This window comes from Arvicola amphibius, chromosome 9 (assembly GCF_903992535.2).
Source record: "Arvicola amphibius chromosome 9, mArvAmp1.2, whole genome shotgun sequence".
Classification (NCBI taxonomy): domain Eukaryota; kingdom Metazoa; phylum Chordata; class Mammalia; order Rodentia; family Cricetidae; genus Arvicola; species Arvicola amphibius.
The window spans coordinates 37,816,071-37,838,510 of NC_052055.2; the positions used below are offsets into that span (position 1 = coordinate 37,816,071).

General features: G+C 52.0%; 1 protein-coding gene across 3 annotated transcripts; it reads left to right on the forward strand.

The window, feature by feature from the left end:
- The first annotated feature begins 595 nt into the window (after window positions 1-595).
- Cbx7 (chromobox 7) lies at window positions 596-17,195 on the forward strand. 3 transcript variants are annotated; one of them, XM_038344078.2, is made up of 6 exons: window positions 596-852; window positions 2,645-2,688; window positions 8,910-8,975; window positions 11,542-11,608; window positions 13,978-14,332; window positions 14,591-17,195. In XM_038344078.2, exons 1-6 carry the CDS (start codon window positions 784-786, stop codon window positions 14,746-14,748), a joined length of 759 nt encoding a protein of 252 aa, XP_038200006.1. In that variant the 5' UTR covers window positions 596-783; the 3' UTR covers window positions 14,749-17,195. The 3 variants fall into 3 exon arrangements, with proteins under 3 accessions (XP_038200006.1, XP_038200007.1, XP_038200008.1); XM_038344079.2 differs by having other exon boundaries at window positions 14,594-17,195; XM_038344080.2 differs by having other exon boundaries at window positions 14,260-14,332.
- The last annotated feature ends 5,245 nt before the right edge of the window (window positions 17,196-22,440 follow it).

Here is a 22,440-nt window from a genome sequence, read left to right on the forward strand (position 1 = left end):
AAAAAATAAATTGTGTATGAGTGGTTGCCTGCTTGCCCACGTACGTGCCACGTGGATCAGAGGATAGCAGTGAATTCCCTGGAACCATGGTTGTGAACCATAATGCGAGTGTTGGGAACCAAACCCAGGTCCTCTGAAAAGAGCAGCAACTGCTCTTAAACACAACGCTATCTCTCCAACCCCTGTCTTAATTTATTTATTTGAGACAGGGTCTTATGTAGTGCAGGCTGGCCACGAACTCCTTCCTGATCCTTCTGCCTCAGCTGCCCAATGTTGAGATTACAGGCCTGCTACTCCGGGCTTCAGGGTTACACCATTTTGGACCTTCCGAATCATTGGGAGGATTCCAGGAAAATAATCACAGCCAGATCAGAAGCCGAGGAGAGAGATGGGGTACGCCGCAGACCGCTGCGCTCACACCCCACGCGCCAAACAAGTCGAGAGCATCAGACGCGCTACCAGCGGCCCAACTTGGCTAGCAGGCGGGGTTAGGGAGAGGGGCGGGGTCCCGGCGGCGAGGGGCGGAGCTGACCCTCCGGGCTCTCTCAGAGGCCCGCCCGCGCGCGCGCACCCGCTCGCCGGCGCTGAGGAAAACGTTGCGCAGGTTCAAAAATGGAACGTCGGCGGCGTGAGGGAGCGCTAGGGGGTGTGCGCGCGTGCGCGTGCGCGCCGGACAGAGCCTGACGGGGTCCCCGTCGGCCCGAGCATCGCGCGCAGCAGCCGCGGCCCCGCAGCTCCACCCCCGACCCGGCCCGGCCCCCGGCCCGTCGCCCGCCGCCCCGCATGGAGCTGTCAGCCATAGGCGAGCAGGTGTTTGCGGTGGAGAGCATCCGGAAGAAGCGCGTGCGGAAGGTGAGGCTGCTCGGGGGCGGCTCCCGCGACACGGCGAGGTCGCCTCCTGCTCCCCAGCACCGCCCCCTCCAGGTCGGGCAGAGCGGAAAGTGGTGCGGGGGGGACACCTGGGGTCCCGGCGCTGCTTGGCCGGCCTCACAGCCCCTTCCTTCACTTTCCCCGCCACTGTGGCGGGCCAGTAGAGTTAAAGTTGCTGCCCTGAGATGCTGGTGCTTTTGAGGCCGTCTGGGATGGAGATGAGGACGGGACTGGAGATTCTGAACTCCATTCCGCCTCATTCCCTTTACGCTCAGTTTCGAGGAGACTAAAGCTCAAGTTGAGGAAGCAACTTGCTAGTGCGTTAGAGTCCAAGTGAGTCTCGAACTCGGCCCTCCGGAGTTTTAGTACCAAGCCCTGTGAAGTTGGCAGCAGAGCTTTGGGAAAGTCTCCTCTGGCCTGTGAAGTTTTCCTGTTGGACTTTGACCTTCCCGATCCCAACCCCCCCACCCCCAGCCCGGGCACACCTTTCTTCTTCTTCCCCAATCCTCCCCTCCCCCACCGACCAGCCGGGTGCTGCTCCGCAGCCCGGGCCACTGTTGTTGGGGCATCCTCGAAGCTCCGCCCCCCTCTGCCAAGGCCTTCCACTCACACCCTGAGATTTAAGGAGGCGGTTCTGCCGCGCTCAGGACCACACACCTCAGCCCGGAGTTTCCGGTCCGCACCTCAAGTCTACCCTCTTTGTGCACGTGCCCGCCGAGGGGCTCATCCCAGAGTGAACTTGGATCTGGGCATATGCTTGGGGAAAAAAAAAAGTTCTTCTCTTGGGTCTGCTGAGGATCCCTTTCCGTTTTCTTCCTGCAACTCCTTGAGAGGCTCCTGGCAGCACTTGACCGAAGTGCGGGCTGGATAGCACCTGCTGTGGGATCCTCTGCAGGGCGTTGGGTGGGCCCGGAGTGGGTGGCGTGGGGCTGTGACTGTTGGTTAGAGTGCCAGCCCAGGGTACTAGACTAAAGTGGGTATAGCCACGTGTCCTCCGACAGGGCACAGGGGTAGGTCAAAGAGGGAAGGAACCCTTCATTCGTTCAGCTCAGCTCTCCAAACCCAAACTGAGGCTGCAGGATGTTCCAGGTACCTCTCTGAGCCCGAGGCTCCCTTGTTTCTCTCAGTGCTGGCGTTCTGGCAAAGGGCACAGATGCAGGCAGGATGAACGAGGAAGTAAATACAGATGCCTCCGGCAGACTAGGTGCTTTTCATAAAGAACTGTCCACTGTGTGGTGCTAGGGAGGAAAGCTTTAGCAAGGTGCTACAGATTAACCTCAAAGCCGTGGTATGGAGATGCTTCACCCAGTGCATGGGGCTGGGGTGGACACTTAAAGTCCCTTTCCCTTCAGACTCCAGTTTCTAACAAGGGACGGACAGATGGCCACCTTTCAATGGGGTCCTGTAAGCAGCTTTTCCCAGAGAGGAGAGCTAGGGATCCTGGTCTCAGCTTGGGACTTGGGCTGCTGTGCGTGGCTATACGTACATGTTTCCATGTGCTCTCGGTTTCCCTCTGTGACATGACCCCGTCTCCGGTTCCATGGATGTTTGGGACCAGATGTACCTTCCATGCTGCAGCAGAGAGGGCTATGGGATGGTCATATAGTAGCCAGAATTTGGGGGAGTTGTCCCTTGGGTTGAGGATCTGATAGGGAGGGAGCCTTGCCGTTCATAGGTTGGTGATATTATACTGCCACTGAGGGTCTCTTGGCCTTCATTGTCCTGTAGGGTTGTAGGGGTGTGTATCTCACTGTCTCCATTTTTCTTTTCCCAGGGCAAAGTCGAGTATCTGGTGAAGTGGAAAGGATGGCCCCCCAAGTAAGGCTCCTGTGTGTGTCTCCTACCTGTTGTCCTCTCCCCATGCTGGCTTCAGCCCCTGTTGCTTTTATGACTAAATAGCAAGTCCTGACTAAATCACCAGCTTTTGAAGGCCCCTCAGGTCCACTCTGCTAGAGGGTATCCTGCTTGTCCCCTCATCCTGCCCCCTTTCTTCTGGCCATGGAAGTTAAGACCTAGCTCCTTGGCTTCCTCAACGACTGCTGGCCAAGTGAAGGGAGTCCCATGTGGAGCAATTACAATGCTAGGTCAGATGGGAATCTTGGCTGTGGATCCCCAGTCATTGCTGGGGGGCGGGTAGGTGCAGAACCTGGGTCTTCTTGTATTTGGATGGCACTCTTTTATCTACAGAGTAAGTTACCAGGCATTCTTTTTAAATAGATGTGATTCTGAGCTTTTCAGCTGAGGAAACAGTCAGAGACCAGAAGCAACTTGCCTTAGGTCACACAGCAAGGGGAGGCAGAACTAGGACTTGAACTAAGCCTGACCATTTTCAGGCCTCTCCTCTGTCTTCAAATATTTCCTGGTGTTGTGGGGTAGAGAGTTAGGGAGGATACCTAGTACGGCAGATGAACCTCTGGTGTGGGAGCCTGATGAACCTTCTCACTAACCAAAGAGTTGTTGGGGTTGGGAACAAGCTACATGTAGGACCTCTCTACTGGTTTGTGACCACTCTGCCCTGCCTCCTAGAGCCTGGCTTCTGGAAACCCCCTCTGCTCTCCTAATGGCTCTGACAGCCCTGGAACTTTCTCCTCTTGTGTGTGTGGGGGGCGTGGAAGTGGGAGAGGGCTGACCTGTGATTCAGTCCTGGAGTATTATGGAGGGATGGTGGGAAGAGGGGAAGTCAGTACCTAAGTGCCTCCAGTGTTCCCCTTTACGAAGTGGGTTCAGTGGCCTAGGACTTCACTTCTCTTACAGGCTGCTTAGCCTGGCAGGGTGAAATGCCTGGGCATTGGTTCAGAGTGGACCACAGGCATCCAGGTGTGATGACAACACATAGGTAACACATTTGCCTTCCCTTCCACTGGTCCCTAGTGGTCATCTGGCCCGGGCACAGCGGCAGAGGGAATGCAGGAAAAGGGGCACAGCCAGTGGCTGGAACAGGGCTCTGTTTGCTGTCCGCCTGCAGCTGACCACATCCACAGCTTCCCTGAGGAGAAGGGGAGCAAGGGCCTTGATAGCTCTCCTGTCTCTTCCTAGTCATTTGGCTAGATCATCTAGGGTGATGCCTTCTGCTCTCTTTGCTTCTGGATTTCAGGCCTGGCTGCCCAGTGGGCACTTAGGAGCCCTTGGGCAACTCCTCAGCCTCTACTTGCTGCTCTCCTAATACTCCCAAAGCCTCTCACAGAACCGATGTTCTCAGAGTTAAACTCAAAGTATAGGGTCAGCTGAGTGGGCCTGTAGTAGGCTGTGCTTTTTGTTGGAAGGAAAGATCCCATTCCAAATAGGAGTTTAAGTTTGCTCAGAATAATATAGTCTTTTCAGATGGCAAAACTGAAGTCACGACAGGAACATGACTGCTAACCCCACCTCATAATCCCCATTTCATATGACGCCTGCTGCCTGGGTGGGTCAAGTCCAGCTGCTTTGCAGAGGCTGAGAAAGTGTGGGGAGTGGGTGTTGTCTGGCTTGGGTCCTCCTCATGGCTAGGTAGGGAACTACTTAGTGTAATAGTGACAGGAAGGTGCCTCTGCCAGGCCACTGCAGCCATTTTGTTCCTGTCCATTTTCTCTCCAGCAAAAGGCAAATAACGCCCCCCCCTCCAGTAATGTGATAGAAGGGAACTCTTGGATCTTCCGGGGGCATCAGGTGCTCTGTTTGACTCGAAGACTCTTGGGTACTCCATTTTACCTGTTTGCCCAGCACCCTGCTACTCCCCGCACATATAGCTCCATCTTTTCAAAAAGACGCTCCTTGGAGCTTCAGTAATGACGTCATTTACCAAGGTGCCAGTGCGAGAGCCCCAGTAAAAGCCAGGCATCACCCACTTTTACAGATGGAGAGTCCTCTTCTGAGATTCTGATCTACCCCTGGAATACGAGGCCAGCGCCACTAAAGCGGCCCTGGGGTGTCTTGCTGCTAGCTTTTCTAGTGTCAGACCATCATGGCTCCTTAGGAACTTTGGTTATGATTGACAAGCTGTGACTCAAGGCAAAACTTCGCTGTGCCTCCATTTCCTCATGTATAATGAAGCCTGCTAGGAATCACTAATGCATCCTGGCAGCCAGGTACAGAGCAGGGTGCCTCCTCCTCTCTAGGCCAAAAAGCCTTGCTTAGCCCTGGCAGCCATGCCTGCAACTCCAGGCTTCTGAAGCTGGTTTAATTTTCCTGGATTTTATAAGTATGTTCGTCATGTGGCTTAACACATCGAATTTTCTCCCCAACTCAAAGCTAAGGGATTACAGGGAAACCCGGTTTAGAATGAGGCACAGCAGTTGGGGCGGTTGAAACTGGAGTCATGGAGCTGCTGCTGGCTTGGCTCCGCGTGGCCCCAGCTTGCCCGGTTTCTGCGTACTGCTCAGCAGGCCCCTCCCCCACCCTGGAACGGCAGGCTATGGCCCGGCAACCTGTCCTGCTTGGGGTGCTGCGCCCCACCCCATCGCCTGACCCCAGCTCGCGGGGACTGCAGAGGAGCAGGGGCCGGGGTGCGGTGGCAGAGCTTGTTTACCGGGCGGTGGGGCGGGACTAAGGTCACGTGGTCGTGTTTATCTCCAGCCGGCAGGCGTGCCCCGCCCATGTAGGTTTCCAGTGATGGGGCTCCCACCCTCGCCCCGTGCTTGAGTGCGCGAGCGCGGCTCGTGCACCAGATGCTTACAGCGGCACTTTGCTGCCAGTTTTGAACCCTTCTGCAAGACCCCGCTGCTTCACTTTGCCTCTTGGTGTGTGTGTGGGATTAGCGGTCCTCCCACCTCCATCCCTCCTGCTGCTCCCTTCTCTGCCTTGGGAATTGGTTCTAGGACTCTGCCCTTTTCTGTTTCCCGGCTTGTAGGGCTAAGAGAGACTAGATAATAGGCAGTGATCCTCTCCCAGGGATGCTCCAGCTTGTGGGGAGCCCAAGGAGGTGACCTTGGGCAAGGTGCTTAATCTCTGTGCCTCTTTTTTTTCATTGTAAACTGGAGTGATTATTTAAGAACCTACCTCGATGAAATATTACGGGATTCCTCAGTAGACTGGTGCATTCGTGACAGTCAGTGGAGGCAATTGTTCTTTAGATAAGGGAACTGAGTGCGGAAAAAGGGTACGAATCCCACAGTAGCTTCAACAGTAAGGGATGGGCCGATAGGAGCGGGAGGGCAGAGGCTTGAGTTCCACCTGCCCTGGTGGGGGTCAGCTCGGCAGCTTTTTTAGAACACGTGGTTCTGAGTTGAGCCGGGTGCATTTGTAGTTGAATTGGTTCTGCTTAACAAGGACCAGTTGGGCCAGGAATCCACCAGAACCTGGTTCTTAAGGATGGTTGGGAGATAGCTGCTAGGCAGGGAGAGGGGCTGACGAACCTCTGGAGGCTGCCCAAGATCCACTGGTCAGCTGAAAACAAGGAGGAAGGAAGGAAGAGTTCTGTACCTGGGCGCTTGCCCCTCTCCCTCTTCCTGGTCCAGTGTCCCTGAGACTTAAAGGTTTTAGCTCTTAGGGTGTCTCTGCCTCCTTTCTCCCTGCTGATGAGACCTCCCAGGCAGTTGTCACTTTCCCCAGGATGACCTTGGTCTGAATCACAGAACATGGTCATGGTTTAATTTAAAAAAAAAACAAAAAACCAAACATATCACTGGGCATGGTAGCGCACGACTTTAATCCCAGCACTAGGGAGGCAGAGGCAGGTGGATTTTATGAGTTGGAGGCCAGCCTGGTCTACAGAGGGAGTTCCAGGACTCAGAAATCCTGCCTCTGCCTTGGGAGTGCTGGAACTAAAGGTGTGCGCCTGACTTTAAAGTCCCTTTCTTCTCCTTTACCGGAACCTTTCTTCCCAACATGTTCGTGTGTGGGTGTGCGTGTGTGTGCACACACGTATTTATAGTCACTGAGTTTAATTGTGATTGTTTGCTTATTCATGGATTTGGGGTTATTTACTGGCTTATAGGTGTCTTTCCCAGCAGCTGTGGACTAGGGTATAGTTCGTGTGTGTTGCCCTCATCTATACTGAAACGCTGACAGCCTCCATTTTGTGCAAATAACCCCAGCTCCTGTGCATTCGGGAGTGTGGTAGCCATGTGCTTAGCCATAGCATCTTTTTTTTTTTTTTTTTGGTTTTTCGAGACAGGGTTTCTCTGCGGCTTTGGAGCCTGTCCTGGATCTAGCTCTTGTAGACCAGGCTGGTCTCGAACTCACAGAGATCCGCCTGCCTCTGCCTCCCGAGTGCTGGGATTAAAGGCGTGCGCCACCACCGCCTGGCTTAGCCATAGCATCTTACAGCATTCCTTATCCTCTGCCTCTTATACTCTTTCTGCCTGCTCTTCTGTGATGTTTCCTGAGATTTGTGGGGGAGGGCTAGTATAGATGTCCTGTTTAAGGCTGAAGGCTCAAAATTTAACTTATTCTCAGCACTTCAACATTTTCGTTTTGTTCTGTTTTCTTGTTTGTTTTTTCTCAACAAAGTTTCTTTGTAGCAGGCTTTTTTGGAGTGTCAGCCCGCGACCATGACACAGATTTATTAATTATGAATGCTCAGCCTTTAGCTTAGGCTTGTTTCTCGCTAGGTTTTATAACATAACCCATTTCTGATCATCTGTGTGCTGCCCCGAGGCTTGTTTACCTCATCTACATACTGCCCATCCTGCTTTCTTGTGTTCTCCATGTCTGGCTGGCTCCCCGTTTCATTCTGCCCTCCTCTGCCTAGCTATTCACCTGTTTATTACCAGACCATTCAGGTGCCCTAGGCAGGCAAGGTGGAGCAGCACATCTTTACACACTTAGACAAATATTCTATCCCACAACACTTCTCTGTATAACAGCTCTGGCAGTCCGGAACTTGCTCTGTAGACCAGGATGGCCTCAAACTCATGGAGAGCCTCTACTCCCGAGTGCTGGGACTAAAGGCGTGCGCCACCATACCTGACTGCACTTTGACCATTTTTGAGTCTGCATTAATTCTGCCTACTGCAAAAAGCTTCTTCTCTAAGATTGGGAGTAGCACAGATCTACGGGTATAAACAAAGACTTAGAAGGCAGTTTGACAGCATGTCCCTTTAGCAGAACAGTAGATAGGTTCCCTCCTAGGAGCTATGATAACCAGGTTAACAGCCCTGAGCACAAATTTTCTCCTGCGGAGTTGGCCTCCCATAAATTCGGAAAGCAGTTGGTTATTTACCATTTCCACCCCTGTTGCACTGTTGACAGCTTGGGAGCCTATCCTGGCACTCACTTTGTAGACCAGGCTGGCCTCAAACTCGCAGAGATCTTCCTGCCTCTGCCTCCTGAGTGCTGGGATTAAAGGCAGGTGCCACCACTGCCCAACGATTTTTCTACTTGTATTCCCACTTACTGCTTTAGAATTTTATTTTTTGTTCTTTTAAGATATTGGTCATTGCCAGGCAGTGGTGGTAGCACACGCCTTTATCCCAGCACTTGGGAGGCAGAGACAGACGGATCTCTGAGTTTGAGGCCAGTTTGGTCTATAGCGCGAGTTCAAGGACAGGCTCCGAAGCTACTGAGAAACCTGTCTCTGGGGGAAAGAAAAAAGATATCAGTCATCACTAGATGTTTACCAGACACCTGTTGTGGACCAGGCTCAGAGAGAAGGGGCTGAAGGGGCTGCAGGCCTTGCTTGATGGCTGCGGCTGGAGCTGGGGCTGAGCAACATAAAAAACACAAATAGCAAAACCCTTTCTCTCTGCCAGCCACTACTGTGAACATCCCTGAGACCTCTAGTCAGTCCTTGCATTCTTCACAAAGAGGGACACAGAAGCACAGGGCTGCTGAGTACGTAGCTCAAGGTTACACAGTCAATGAGGGTCAGAGCTTGGATCTGAACCCAAATAGGCTAGCCCCAGAGCCCCTACCAGGCTGTGGGATGAGGGCCAAAGGCATCCTTAAGCTTCAGGAGGATGATAGATCTAGTTGGAGTCTGCAGTAGGATGGAGTTATGGCTAAGGCTCTCATAACTGCACAGGCCAGGCCAAGGCTATGTGGTAGGCTGGCACAGAGCACAGCTGCAGCCTCTGGGACACTGTGGTGGCCGAGCAGCTCTGATCTCTTGTTCTTCTCTCCAGGTACAGCACATGGGAGCCAGAGGAGCACATCCTGGACCCCCGCCTTGTCATGGCCTACGAGGAGAAGTAAGGGCCCTGCCTGTTCTGGGCCTGGGCTGAGGCTAGCTTCAAGACATCTCAGGAAGCCAGTCAGTGGCTTAGCCCTGGGCAAGGGGGCCGGGTGGTTAGGGCTGTGTGTGCCAGGGAAAGGTGGTGGGCATCTAAGACCTGTTCCTGTATCCTCCCTATCTGCCAGCTTTGCCCTCTTGTGGCTTCTTGGTCCCAGGCTGAGGATTCATTCAGAAGCATTGACAGATGTATCCCATGTGGGAATGGCAGCATCTGACCCTCCCTGTCAAAGAAGGAAAGCTGATGAGGCCAAGCAAAGTCAGGGATGTGAGGAAGGCTTCCGGCTTGACCTTTGACCTCTAGTCATGATTCCCACCTTCCCATGGGCTTCCCTGCTCCCACCTGGGCCAGAGTGTGGCACACCTGTTGTTGTTTTTAAACTACATTTGGTGGGGGCACTTGAGTGCCACAGTGCGTGTGTAAGGTTAAGTGGTGACCTGCATTGGTTCTCTTCCCCCACCGTGCCTGTGTTTACAGAGTTCACGCTAGCCCTGGCCTACCTGGACTTGTGGCTGATCCACCCTCTTCTTTCTCCTACTTGCTGGACTTAGTCTGTGTGCTACTGTGTCTGGTTCTCACAACTGTTTTTGTTTGTTTGTTTGTTTGTTTTCAGTTTTTCAAGACAGAGTTTCTCTATTTAACAGTCTTGGCTGTCCTGGAACTCGCTCTGTAGACCAGGCTGGCCTCAAACTCAGAGATCAGCCTGTCTCTGCCTCCCAAATTCTGGGATCAGAGTCATGCATCACCACCCCCCAGCATACTGACAACTGTTTTTGTTATTTGATTCCTATGGTAATCTCTTGACATAGGAATGAGGCTGTTATTGGAATGAGGAATCTAAACCCCTTAAGCAGTTAGGAGGCTTGTCCAGGAGCTTTGCCTATAGGAGCTGGGACATTGAGGGCATGATCTGATCAGTCCCTCATTGCTACACTATTGCTTCTCCCCAAAGGCTTCTGGAAGCACATTCAAAGATTCAAAGATTCAAAGGATGTGTCAGCACTGTTCCTCTTTGTTTTGTTTTGTTTTTGTTTGTTTTTACAAGACTTGTACTTTTTAATATTTATTTGATTTTATGTGTATGTATGAATGCCTGTCTGTGTGTGTGTGTGTGTGTATATACTATGTACATGCAGTACCTCTGCAGACCAGAAGAGGGTGTCAGATTCCCCTAGAACTGGCATATCAAACATTCTGTGAGCTGCCACGTGGGTGCTGGGAACTGAATCTGAGTTTCCTACGAGAGCAGCCAGTGCTCTTAACTACTGAGTCATTTCTCCAGCCCTTCATCATTGCTCTTAAGTCAATGATGGTGTTCCTGTCCCACAGTTTCTCTCTGTTCTCTCTGCTTCTTGGTGAGATCCTGATCTAAAGCAGTGTTTCTCAATGTGTGAGTCATGACCCCTTTGGGGGTCAAACAACCATTTTACAGGGGTTGCCTAAGGCAATCGAAAACCTCAGCTATTTAAATTATCATTTATAACAGTAACAAAATTACAGTTATGAAGTAACAATGAAATAATTTTATGGTTGCGGGTCGGTACCTGAGGAACTGTATTAAAGGGTTGCAGCGTTAGGAAGGTTGAAAAGCACTGATGTAAAGGGTTGCGGCACTGAGAGAGTCCTATGGGCGGTCTCAGTTTTCTCAGACAGGGTCTCCCTATAGTCCTGGCTGGTCTGAAACTCACTATATAGACTTGGCTACCTCCCAAGTGCAGGAATTGTAGACATGTGGCACCATGCCCAAATTTTAGATTGTGGTAAAGAAAGCTATGGGAATAGCCAAGGCCAGGTGCCCATTCCTTGAATCAGGAGATTATCGCATGGCAGGGCTGTGGTAGCTCCCACCAAGACCAGTTTAAGACATTCGGGGATGACTGGTTTATGGATAGCCCAGATGAGGAGGTCTCATTCAACCTTAATGGAGAACGGGTGAGCTCCCACCTCCACCTTTCTGCTGTCTTTGAGGTCTTCGTGGTAGGGCTGCAGGAGAATGTGTGGGGTGAACTGAGACAGACAAGAAGATCTGGTGTCCCCATGTTTTTGGCACTGCCATGTGGAGTCTGGAGTTGTGTCATATAGGTTAAGGGTGTCTTTGTTGGGAGGGCACCTGCAGGTCAGTCTTTCTCCTTCCTTACCCTTTTTCTGCAGGTTCCAATAGATCCCAGACAGGAAGGCTGTGTCGAACTCCCCTTGCTAAGGAGCTTGCTATAGTTCTTAGTGCCCAGGACACTCAAGGCCGTTCTGGTTCTGAGTGAGAGTAGAGAGTAGAGCTCCATTCTTACAGGGTCCCCAGTGGCATAGGCGGTAGAACCCTGTGTGGCCCCGGAATGTAGCAAGGACCTGTGTGTTTTCAGACTAAAGGCTGGGCCCTGGAAGCTGAATGTCTGTTATGGCTCCACAGAGCAAGGGGGAGGAGTGTGGAATGGCCTGTGTCCCCCAACCCAGACACATGATGGAGGGGGGTGATGTTTCTTAGATGTCACAGTTTCTTTTTCTTCTGTCACCTTCTTTGCACTCCCAGGGAGGAGAGAGACCGAGCATCAGGTTATAGGAAGAGAGGTCCGAAACCCAAGCGGCTTCTGCTGCAGGTAACCACTGTCTCTGAGCTCCCCCCCACCTCCCCCACCTGCATGTGTACTGGCCCTCGCGTCATTTACTCACCTTACCCAGCACAGCCAGAGTCTGTGCAACAAGACACTCAGTGGGTTTGTTTCAGTAGAAGGAGTTGGGCAAAGGCTGTACATGGATTTGGAGCCAGGAAGGTCAGCCTGGGATGGGGACTCTAGTGGGCCTGAGAGTAGTCATGTAGCCAATCTTTGAGAACTTGAAATGTTGTGGATGAGTCTTTTTGACTCTCCAAATCTCTAAACACCAAATAACCGAGGATCTTTGTGCTGAGGAAACATGGCAGGCTAGGACTGCAAAAATCCAAGAACTGGACACTCTTAGCATTCTGAACATTAACCTTGGAATAGCAGACTTACAGAACCATGTTCTCTTTGGATGGGGAGAAGACTGTGAAGCCTGTGTTGTCCTCATTCTCAAGGCGCCTTAAGTCTTGGCATAGCCACCAACAGAGTATGAAGCCATAGACACTGTTCCGTGATTCTGCGCAGGTCTGCGCTTCTCACCTCTAAGAGGGTGGGTGAGAGTGTGTGTTCTTGATTTCATAGGTGCATCTGGGCATTTAGTTTGTGTTTAACCACTCCTGGTGCTGGATCACCTCAGGCTCTCTTTAGTGGACAGGATGGCTTGCCTTTAGGTGGCGATGACCCATGGGTTCGTCATAAACTGGCCTTAGGGCAGAAAGTGACCTTCGCTAGACATGCACCCAGCACACATGTTCCCTCTCTGTGTCAGATGGGAGTTGTATCAGCCATCAGACTACCCCAATACAGCACCTGGAAAACGAAACTGTTATTGTGTTATACGGTCTCTGTGGGTCTGTCTGGAAGGTGGTGCTGCCTAAGCTGGTTGTGGCCTTCAGGATATTTGAAGGCTGGAACAGAAGTTTGACTGCCCAGTCGCTCCTCATGTGCCAGTGACGTGGTACTGGAGGTTGACAGGTCCTATTGTGGGTGTCCAGTCAAGTAGGTGATCAAGAGCAAGGAAGAAGCCACAGTGTGTTTGTGGCCTTGCCTGAAGTCACACTGCAGAAGTCCAGAAGGCAGTGCTGTTGGACTCAGGCTAGTGTTCTGTTCTTCACTCTGATGAGGTGCTTACAGCTCAGCAAGGCTTGGGCTTGCTGGGGTCGCTCAGCAGGGTAGAATCCAGTTCTGACTGGAGCTCAGAATGAGGTAACAAAGGACCAAAAGGAACTACCCTTGAAATGGCTTGTGAACCCTGAAGTGTCCTGAGGGCTGGCTTGGGGAAAGCCTCGAAGTCCCCTGCACAGCCTTCTCATCCTGCCAGTGACCCATACCATGTGTGCCTGGTGATCACAGGCAGGGCGGAGTGGTGTGGGACTGGCGTGTGTCATCACTTCCTCCACCTTGAGGGTTTGTGATCTCATGGCCCCGTTTGATGGCCACTTGTCCTGGGAACTCTTGGCCTCTGATGGCATATGGCAAAAGATGCTGTCCCTGAGTAATATGGGATCTTCTTTGGTCTTGATCTAAGAATTTTTTTCTCTTTTGGTACTGTGCAAATTTTACTTCAAGTTGGAGTGGCAGACTCCCCATTCTAGAGTTCCAACCTGCTCTGCTTCACCGAGGTTGAGTTGGCAGCACAGACCCAGCCCCTAGAGAGGGCCCAGGGCAGCTGTCTGCAAAGAATAGGTGGGACGCTGCTCCTGCAGGCTGGACTGCCTGCAGACTGCAGCGGCAGCGTCTCCCTTTGCCTCTGTCATCCCTGAAGGTCCTGTTTCAGCTTTCAAGGCTCCTTGGGAGACAAAAACCCCTCTCTAAACTGCAAAACAATCTCAGTATGTTTACTTCAGAAATCCAGTTTGTTTTTGTTTTCTTTTTTTTTTTTTTTTTTTTTTTTTTTTTCGAGACAGGGTTTCCCTGTAGTTTCTAGAGCCTGTCCTGGAACTAGCTCTTGTAGACCAGGCTGGCCTCGAACTCAGAGATCTGCCTGCCTCTGCCTCCCGAGTGCTGGGATTAAAGGTGTGCGCCACCACCGCCTGGCCCTGTTTTCATTTTTTCAACTTTGCATAGCACTGATAATCAAATCAAGGACCTTGCATGTGGTAGGCAAGTGCCGTGCCACTGAGCTGTGGTCCTTCCCTATGGGTTAGTTTGCAGCCCTGGGGAGGCAAGGCCCATGCTGTGGCCAAAAGGGATGACTGAGCTCAGCGGGTGTGGGGACAGGTGTGGGCCCTGGTCCGTGGACAGGGGAGGTGCAGGTGGAACAGATGAGGACACTGGGGGAGTTACCGTGTAAGCAGTGGAGCCGCAGTGGGGGGCGGGGGGGGGGGGGGCAGGCTGACCCGCCGCGCCCTGGCTTGCCCCTGCAGCGGCTGTACAGCATGGACCTGCGGAGCTCCCACAAAGCCAAGGGCAAGGAGGAGCTCTGCTTCTCTTTGATGCGCCCACTCGGCAGCGGGAGCCCCGAGGGGGTGGTCAAGGCGGGGGCAGCTGAGCTGGTGGACAAGGGCCCCTTGGTGCCCACCCTGCCCTTCCCACTCTGCAAGCCGCGCAAGGCCCACAAGTACCTGCGGCTCTCACGCAAGAAGTTCCCGCCACGCAGCGGGCCCCACCTGGAGAGTCACAGCCATCCACGGGAGCTCTCCCTGCAGGAGTCACCAGCCCCAGATGTCCTGCAGGCCGCCGGCGACTGGGAGCCTGTGGAGCAGCCCCCTGAGGAGGAGGGTAAGGCAGTCATCCTGAGACCTCAGCCTGAAAGGCCCTGACCCTTGTCCAGAGGGCCTAGAAGCCATGTGCAGCTGTGGAGCAGTGAGGACTGATGTGGGCCTGACCCCTGCCCACCCTCTCCAGTTGGGCAGGTGCATGTGTGCCCTCCTAAGCATCCAGGTTCAAGCGTATCAGGGGATGGGCTGTATGCTGATGCTACTAACTGATCACTTAGTGACAACCTATGCCTCATCTGTCTTTGTCCCATGGCTGCAGCAGAAGCAGACCTGGCCAATGGGCCCCCTCCCTGGACACCCACGCTCCCCTCAAGTGAAGTGACCGTGACTGACATCACCGCCAACTCCGTCACCGTCACCTTCCGTGAGGCTCAGGCTGCCGAGGGCTTCTTCCGAGACCGCAGTGGGAAGCTGTGAACAGCTGCTTCCTGTCTTCTTAAACTGTGTTCCTTGGGGCTTGGGTGAGGAGTTCCAGAGACAGGAGGGGCTGGGAGCAGGGCAAATTTAAAAAAAAAAAAAAAAAAAAAAAAAAAGAAGAAGCAGAAGAAGCAGAAGCATGGGGAAGACCCCACCACCTTGCTCTTACCCCATGAGGGTTGTTTACAGAGGGGCCTCCAGGACAGGGAGGGAAGGCCAGTGTTGTCTGGGGCTCATCTCCAGGGCAGGTGGGGATGGGCTTCCCCGCCCAGACAGAGGCAAATCCAGAGGAGCCCAGGAGGCCCAGACCTTGCCTTGAGCAGCCGCCCCAGCTCTCTGGTATTCCCTCTATTCCTTGGCTTGGGTCTTTACTATGGACTTTCCACTCCAGCTTTGTGGTGGGACATGGAGGCTGTCTTTGGCCACCAGGGACAGGATCAGGACAAAGGGCATGGCCTGGATCAGAGAAGAGGCTACCAACCAAGCCTCCTCTGAATGTGCTGTCCCTCCAGTACTGGCCTGTGTAGTGATGCCCATGAACACATCCAGCCACTCCAGTGTGCACACATTGCCTGTGTGTGTGTTCACACCTGCCCCATGTCTATAGACCTCCACGTGGACCTTGCACACCTTTAGAAACCGACAGGTGAACACGGCGTGATTTCCAGCACAAATGAGCTTGCCCTGGCACCTTCACTCCACCTTGCACATCTGGCATGTGACTGACAGGATCAGACAGCTTGGGCCAGCCTGAGCCTGTTGGCATCCCTCTCAGCTACAGATAGGACAGGCTTTGTGCAAGGTGCAGATGCTTCCGCCCAGGATCGCAGACACTTGGCCCTTCCCTCCTTCATAGGAGTTCATGTTCTTTCTGACTCAGGTGACTTTACAGCCCTTTTAATACTACCCCTTCTCTGCCCTCTCCTGCAGCTCAGTTGACCTGGGCATCCATGGATGCCAGTGGGTGTGGGCAGTCAAGAAGGGAGTGTCCCCCTACTTTCTCAGGGCAGCCCTTGTCTTCTGTGTTCCCTCCCCACCCAACCTGAATGACACAGCTAAGGATGACCCCTCATACCTTGTGGGGATTGGACTGTGCTCTGTGGTGAGTCAGCTGCACACAAGCCTGTGGGCCTGGTGAGGGGGCAGTTTGCTAGTTTGCACAGGTGCCCTATAGGCTGATAACCTTCCTACCTGAGGAGGGCAACTCCCTTGCCAAGGTCACATTGCTCTCACATCCTGCCACCTTAGGAACCCTTGTGGCTGTATCCCAGCAGCCCCTAAGTCTGTTTTTAAGAGACAGAGTTTGCATGAGCAAGGATAGGGTGGCTCACTCCTCGACTCTCATTCCCAAACCAAAGAGCCTGTACCCTGTATCTGTCTGGATTCTTTCCTCAAGCTTCTCAAGTCCCTGGTCTCCCCTCTTTCTTAACTCTCAGTTGTCCAGGGTTAACTCAGTGCTTCCATTGGGGGCAGTCTCCTGTGGTGACCTGCTTCACCTCTCTCCTGGGTCCTGAATCTAGATAATGTTGGGGTGGGCCAGGAAAAGGAGTCAGGAAGAGCCCCAACTCTTGACAGAGAGGTGGGGATGGGTGACTAAAGCTTTTCTTTGCTGGCCCACAATTCTGGGGACAGCATCTGGTAGATGTCATGCTCTCCGTCCCTGGGGCACGAGACTAAATGCCTGTACAACTTGGATCATGAGGCTGGGGGAAGGGGGCAGAAAAGGCTGCTTCCGGGCAGGTGTCTTCTGTCTGTAACAGCAGGCAGTGTCCTTTTCTGTCATGTGACCCTTTATGAAACCCACCAGCTCCGGGAGATTGTGGCCTGGGCTGGGGATCCTTCAGGGCAGCCGTATGACTCTGGACTGCTGTGGTCTGGCTCCCCAGGGAGAATGGCTCCAGGCTTTGAGAGGCTACACAGGTTCTTCCCAGCCTGAAGATGGACAGTGTCCAAGTGGACAGCACCCCCCTACACACACTAACCCCCTCCAAGGCCAGTACTCAAATGAGGAGTGGTGGCCACCTGCTCATCTTTCCCTTGACTTCGCCCATTTGAATGTAGAGGTTGGGTAGTGCTTTTCCCTCACTGTGGGTTGGGGTGAAAATGTGCCTCAGCTTCTGGTATGGATACTCGAAGTGCCACATTTGAGCCCATTTGGGCTGTGTGGTTATCATCTGGTAAGATGGTTATTTCATTGCCAAGTTCCTCCCACCTCCTGCCCACTGGGGGAGGAGCTCAGTCGGCGAGGTGGTATAGGTTTTTTTTTTTTTCTTTAAGTGGCGGACCACACCCGCCCACCAGGTCTCAGCACAAGACCACTTTGCACAGAATGAGCTCCGAGCTTTGTTCAGACTATATGAATGTATTGGGAGGGATTGGGACGGGGCATGTGTGCTGGGGAGTCAGCAGGTACAAAGTGCGGTTTTATTTTTGTACTGATGGGTAAAAGAGACTATAACATCTATTTATTTAGATGGTTTGTCTGGTAGACGAGGCAAAGATTATTAGAAATACATTAAAATGATTTTAAAAATTCCTGTGTGTCTGTTTTTTGCTTTCCTTTTTTGTTTTTTTTTTAAGATTTATTTATTTATTATGTATACAGTGTTCTGCCTGCATGTACATCTGCAGGCCAGAAGAGGGCACCAGATCTCATTACAGATGGTTGTGAGCCACCATGTGGTTGCTGGGAATTGAACTCAGGACTTCTGGAAGAGCAGTCAGTGCTCTTAACTTCTGAGCCATCTCTCCAGCCCCCCCCCCTTCCCTTTTTATTGTTTTTTTTTGAGACAGGGTTTCTCAATAGCTTTGGAGCCTGTCCTGGAACTAGCTCTTGTAAACCAGGCTGGCCTCAAACTCACAGAGATCTGCCTGCCTCTGCCTCCCAAGTGCTGGGATTAAAAGTGTGTGCCACCACCACCCGGCTAAATTTATTTCTATTTATATGCATTTGTGTATGTGTCAGCACATCTGTGTCCAGCAGATGTGGGAAGATTGTGGGGGGCCTCTGGAACTAGAATTACTGAGGTTGAGATTATCTTTCTATTAATTTTTAATTATTATTATTATTTTGATAGTGTCATAGCTGAGTGGTACCCTGCTTCCCACCCCCACACTACAGCCTAGGTTGGTCTCCAGGTCTCCTAACTATAGTTTGTGATCTGGGACAAGTCATTCAATCTTCTGAACCCTCTAGACAATCAGTGAAAATCAGCTGGGAACTGAACTGAGACTAGTGTGTCAGAGGGCAGGGCCCCTGCAGTGTCATCAGTGACCACAATAAGGGAGAATTAGCACAGGAGAGATACTTATGCTGGGGATGTAGGAAGGCCGGAGGATTGTCACACTCGGCCTTGATTGAATGTGGGGTGGGGATGTGTGTGAATACACACCAAGATCATGCCTGAGTTTCCAATTTGGACATTGGGTAATTGTTTGAACCCCATCTGTAAGGAGACAGGGAGAAGTAGGTTTGGGGGTGTCCTGCGTTATCCCCAAAGCTGAGCCTGCGATCAGGATGTTCTGGAGTGTCTTAGGGGTGATTCGGGAGCAAAGTGAGAGGTTTGAATGAGTAGAAGGAAGGAAAGCCACCACTAAGGTGGACAGCTGGCATCAGTTGTGAGATGAGACTGAGATGCACACTGCATTGTGCAGTTCTAAGAAATAGGTGGGAGGGCAGCCCTCACTGAACGGCCCTGCAAGTCTAGTGTCCACCTCCTTAACCACCCACCTGTTGTATTGCACCTGGACTAGAAATTGATAACTGCTGTCACTTGACACCTGCAATGGGACCTTCATCCACGGCCAAGATCAGAGGTGATATCAAGAGGGCCACTGGAGATGTGGTGTCTGCTCCTGCTCTGTCTACCTGAGCCCCACAGTACGCCCAAAGGGGTGGCCTTGAAAATCCAGGCAAAGAGACTAGACCTTCTTGGTAGGCTGGCCATTGGTCCTGGCCCCAAGGTTGCAGTGAACAGTATTCATCGTCTCCTCCGCTCTCCTCAGCTCACATTCCCACTGCCAGTGCCTTCTTCTGATGGACCAGGGCCCAGTTGCCTTACCTTCATCAACCAGACCTTGCCTTCTTATATTGTCTTAGTCTCCATGGGATGAGAACAGTAAGACTTCCCAGAGACAACTCCAGGTTCCAGCCAGCTCCTCTCTCTTCTGGATGTGAAGCAGTAACCTCAGGGCCAGTGCCAGCCTCTGAGTAAGTGCTGTGTTGGTTTGTTTCTCCTGTTGATCCACTGGCAGCTTCTGAGGAGCACCCTGCACTGCTCCCCTGGAACAGGCCATCTGATTCTGTCCCACAGGACGAGCAGATTCTGCAAGTCCAAGGCCGGACTTACCTAGCTTCCAGTCTGCCCTTTCCTGGACATGGCAGCATTCATTGGGCGTGTGTACTGGACCAACTTACAGAGGTGCCTCCTGCACAGACACCCCTCTCTGGGCTGTGTAACTCATTGTCCCCACCAGCCCACTGCCCTGAATAGTGTTGCAAGGTGCAGGGCAGCGAATCTGATGACCGTGCCCACATGGCTGCATCCTCCCCACTAGGAGACTGCAGCTACTGAAAGCTGCAACAACGGAAAAAGGCTGTGGGGTAAATCCAGTGTTTTGTCACCCATAGATGGCAGCAAGGTCTTGGTGATGGACAGTCTAAGTGCTAAACAGATGCACATGACTAGAGGTGTTCTCAACCTTCCTAGTGTCGTGACCTTTAGTACAGTTCTTCATGTGGTGACCCCCAACCATAAAATTATTTTTGTTGCTACTTCAAAACTGTAATTTTGCTACTGTTATGAATCATAATGTAAATATCTGATATGTAGGATATCTAATATGTGACCCAAAGGGGTTGCAAACAGGTTGAGAAGGGCTGCTCTAAAGAGCCTAGAGTCCCAGGGGGACCAACCAGCCATTACACTGGTAAGTGGCCTCCTTGAGGCTCAGTGTCATTTGGGATCCACCATCAGTTCCTGCCTCTGATGGGTGGATGGAACAAGTCATCGTCCCTAGTATCTTTGAGCCAGCTTTGGGAGGGGGTGTCTATGCTGAGCCCTCACATAGCCTCCACTGTTGGTCTTGCCTGCCCTGGGGGCTGTGCCCTTGGGCAGATGCTGGGGTGAGGACTGAAGCTGGCCGTCACCCATTGTCAACAGATGGAGGAGGGGCAACGGATCTCCCATCCTCCTGTTTCCTGGGAGTCCTCTGTGGTCCTTGTTTTCCTTGCTGGTCTCAAGCTCTACTTTATATACACTTTCAGTCTCAGTGTTGGGGAGGCTGAAGCAGGAGGATTGTGGATTTGAGCCTTGCCTGTATATAGGCTGGGTCTATATAGTGAGCCCCTGTTTTAAAAATAAATAAATCAGGCCAGGCAGTGTTGGCGCACACCTTTAATCCCAGCACTCAACAAGCAAAGGCAGGTGGGTCTCTGTAAGTTTGGGGCCAGCCTAGTCTACAAGAGCTAGTTCCAGGATAGGCTCCAAAGCTACAGAGAAACCCTGTCTTGAACTCACCCCCCAAAAATAACAATAAAATAAATAAATAGAAATCCAGGTATAAGTCAGACATGGTTCTACATGCCCTTTAAGAGTCCTTACCAGCCAGGTGGTGGTGGTGCATGCCTTTAGTCCCAGCACTTGGGAGTCAGAGGCAGGCGGATCTCTGTGAGTTCAAGGCCAGCCTGGTCTACAGAGCGAGTTCCAGGACAGGCTCCAAAGCTACAGAGAAACCCTGTCTCAAAAAACCGAGAAAGAGAGAGAGAGAGAGAATCAGTCCTTTCCATCACTCTGGAAATAGAGACAAGCAGATGTCTATGAGTTTGAAGCTAACCTGGTCTACATAGGGAATACCAGCTACCAGCGAGCCAGGGTTACACTGGGGAGAGGGATCCTGTTTCAAAACCGAACAAAAAGCTGGGTGTGGTGGCCCATACCTGCAACGTTTGCATACTTGAAGGCAGGAGGATCAAGGAGCTCAAGGTCATCCTTGGCTACACAGCAGTTTTGAGGCCAGCCTGGGCTATGTGAGACTCTGTCACAAAAAAAGGAAGGAGAGAGGGAGAAGAAAGAAAAGAAGAGGGAAGGAGGATGAAGCTCACAGGGTCAGGGCTGACACTGTTCACATTAAATCCACTTACAGCTTCCCACCAGAAATCTCACTAGAGATCTCAGCTCTTTACTCAGTGACCCCCCAGGCTGAGAGCCCCTTGCAGAGGGAGAGGGGGTCCAAGAGCTCAAGGCAGACCTCCCAAGCAGACCCCTCATAGCCTGAGAGGGCCAGTGAGGAGGGAGATGGGCCTCCATGTTTGCTGTGGTGAGGGTGTTTGTGCACAAGGTGGCCAGAGCCAGTCTCCCATATTACTAAAAAGGGGTACACGCATACACTCTTACCAGCTTTTTTAAAAAAAATTTATTTGTATTTTATGTATGAGTGCTGTGTATGAACACCTGCATGCTAGAAGAGAGCATCAAATCCTATTATAGATAGTTGTGAGCCACCATGTGGCTGCTGGGAATTGAACTCAGGACCTCTGGAAGAACAGCCAGTGCTCTTAACCACTAAGCCATCTCTCCAGCACCTCACCAGCTTATTGATTTTTTTTAACGTGTATTAGTATTTTGTCTGCAGGTATGTTTGTGTGAGGGTGTCAGATCCTGGAGTTATGGAAAGTTGTGGGCGGCCATGTGGATGCTGGGATTTGGACCAAGGCCCTCTGGAAGAGCAGTGAGTGCTCTTAACCACTGAGCCATCTCTCCAGCTCCTCTTATCAGCTCTCACAGGTACAGAGGGGAGGGGAAGGTGGAAGCTGTCTTCACACACAAGCTTCTGGAGCTTTGTCATCGCTGTGGTGGCACTGGTACCAGGTGTCCTGGCCAGCCTGTGACATCCACAGGTGCCTGCTGGGCTGACCGTGTTCTTATGTCCTTTTGACACTCCAGCTACTGCATCTTTGGGAGGGAGTCTACTTCCAAGTATGGTCTGAGCCGACAGCTGTGGGGTCAGGGCATCGTTAGCTTGCGGGGCCTGTGTCTCTGGGAGACATTCTCCTGGTCACCGGGTGTGAGGAAGCTTCTTCTGGGGTCAGTCAGAGGACTGGTGAAGAGGGTGGCACCCAGTGCTGGTTGGTTGTTGCCAACTTGACACAAGCTACAGCCAACTGGAAGGAAGAGACCCCAGCTGAGGAAATGCCTCTGTCAGATTGGCCTGTGGGCAAACCTCTGAGGCATTTCCTTGGTTAACGATTGATGTGAGAGGGCCCAGCCCACTGTGTGGTGCCACCACTAGGCAGGTTGTTCTGCGTTCTGAAGGTGTAAGTCACAAAACAATCCCACACCAGTTTGGATTTATGATTAATAAAAGGGTTATTTATTTAAAGGGAAAAACTTACAGATCACCGTCCTAGATAACAGCCCTCTGCGTGGGAAAGGAGTCTAGTAGCTGGAAGCAGGGGAGAGAGAGTAGGGCTACTGCTGCTTTTTAAAGCGGAAGAGACCATGCCCAAGTGGGCTGGTATCTTAAAGGCTATTGGCTAAAGGAGCAGAAGGAGCTCCCGCAGCACCTCCCCCTTTTTGTTTAAGTAAGAGAGTTCCAAACCTGATACAAAACAATATACACTAGGAACAGATATCAAGTATAAGATTAGAATTACAATCAGTATAAATAATATTAAGCAAGGAACATATGCTA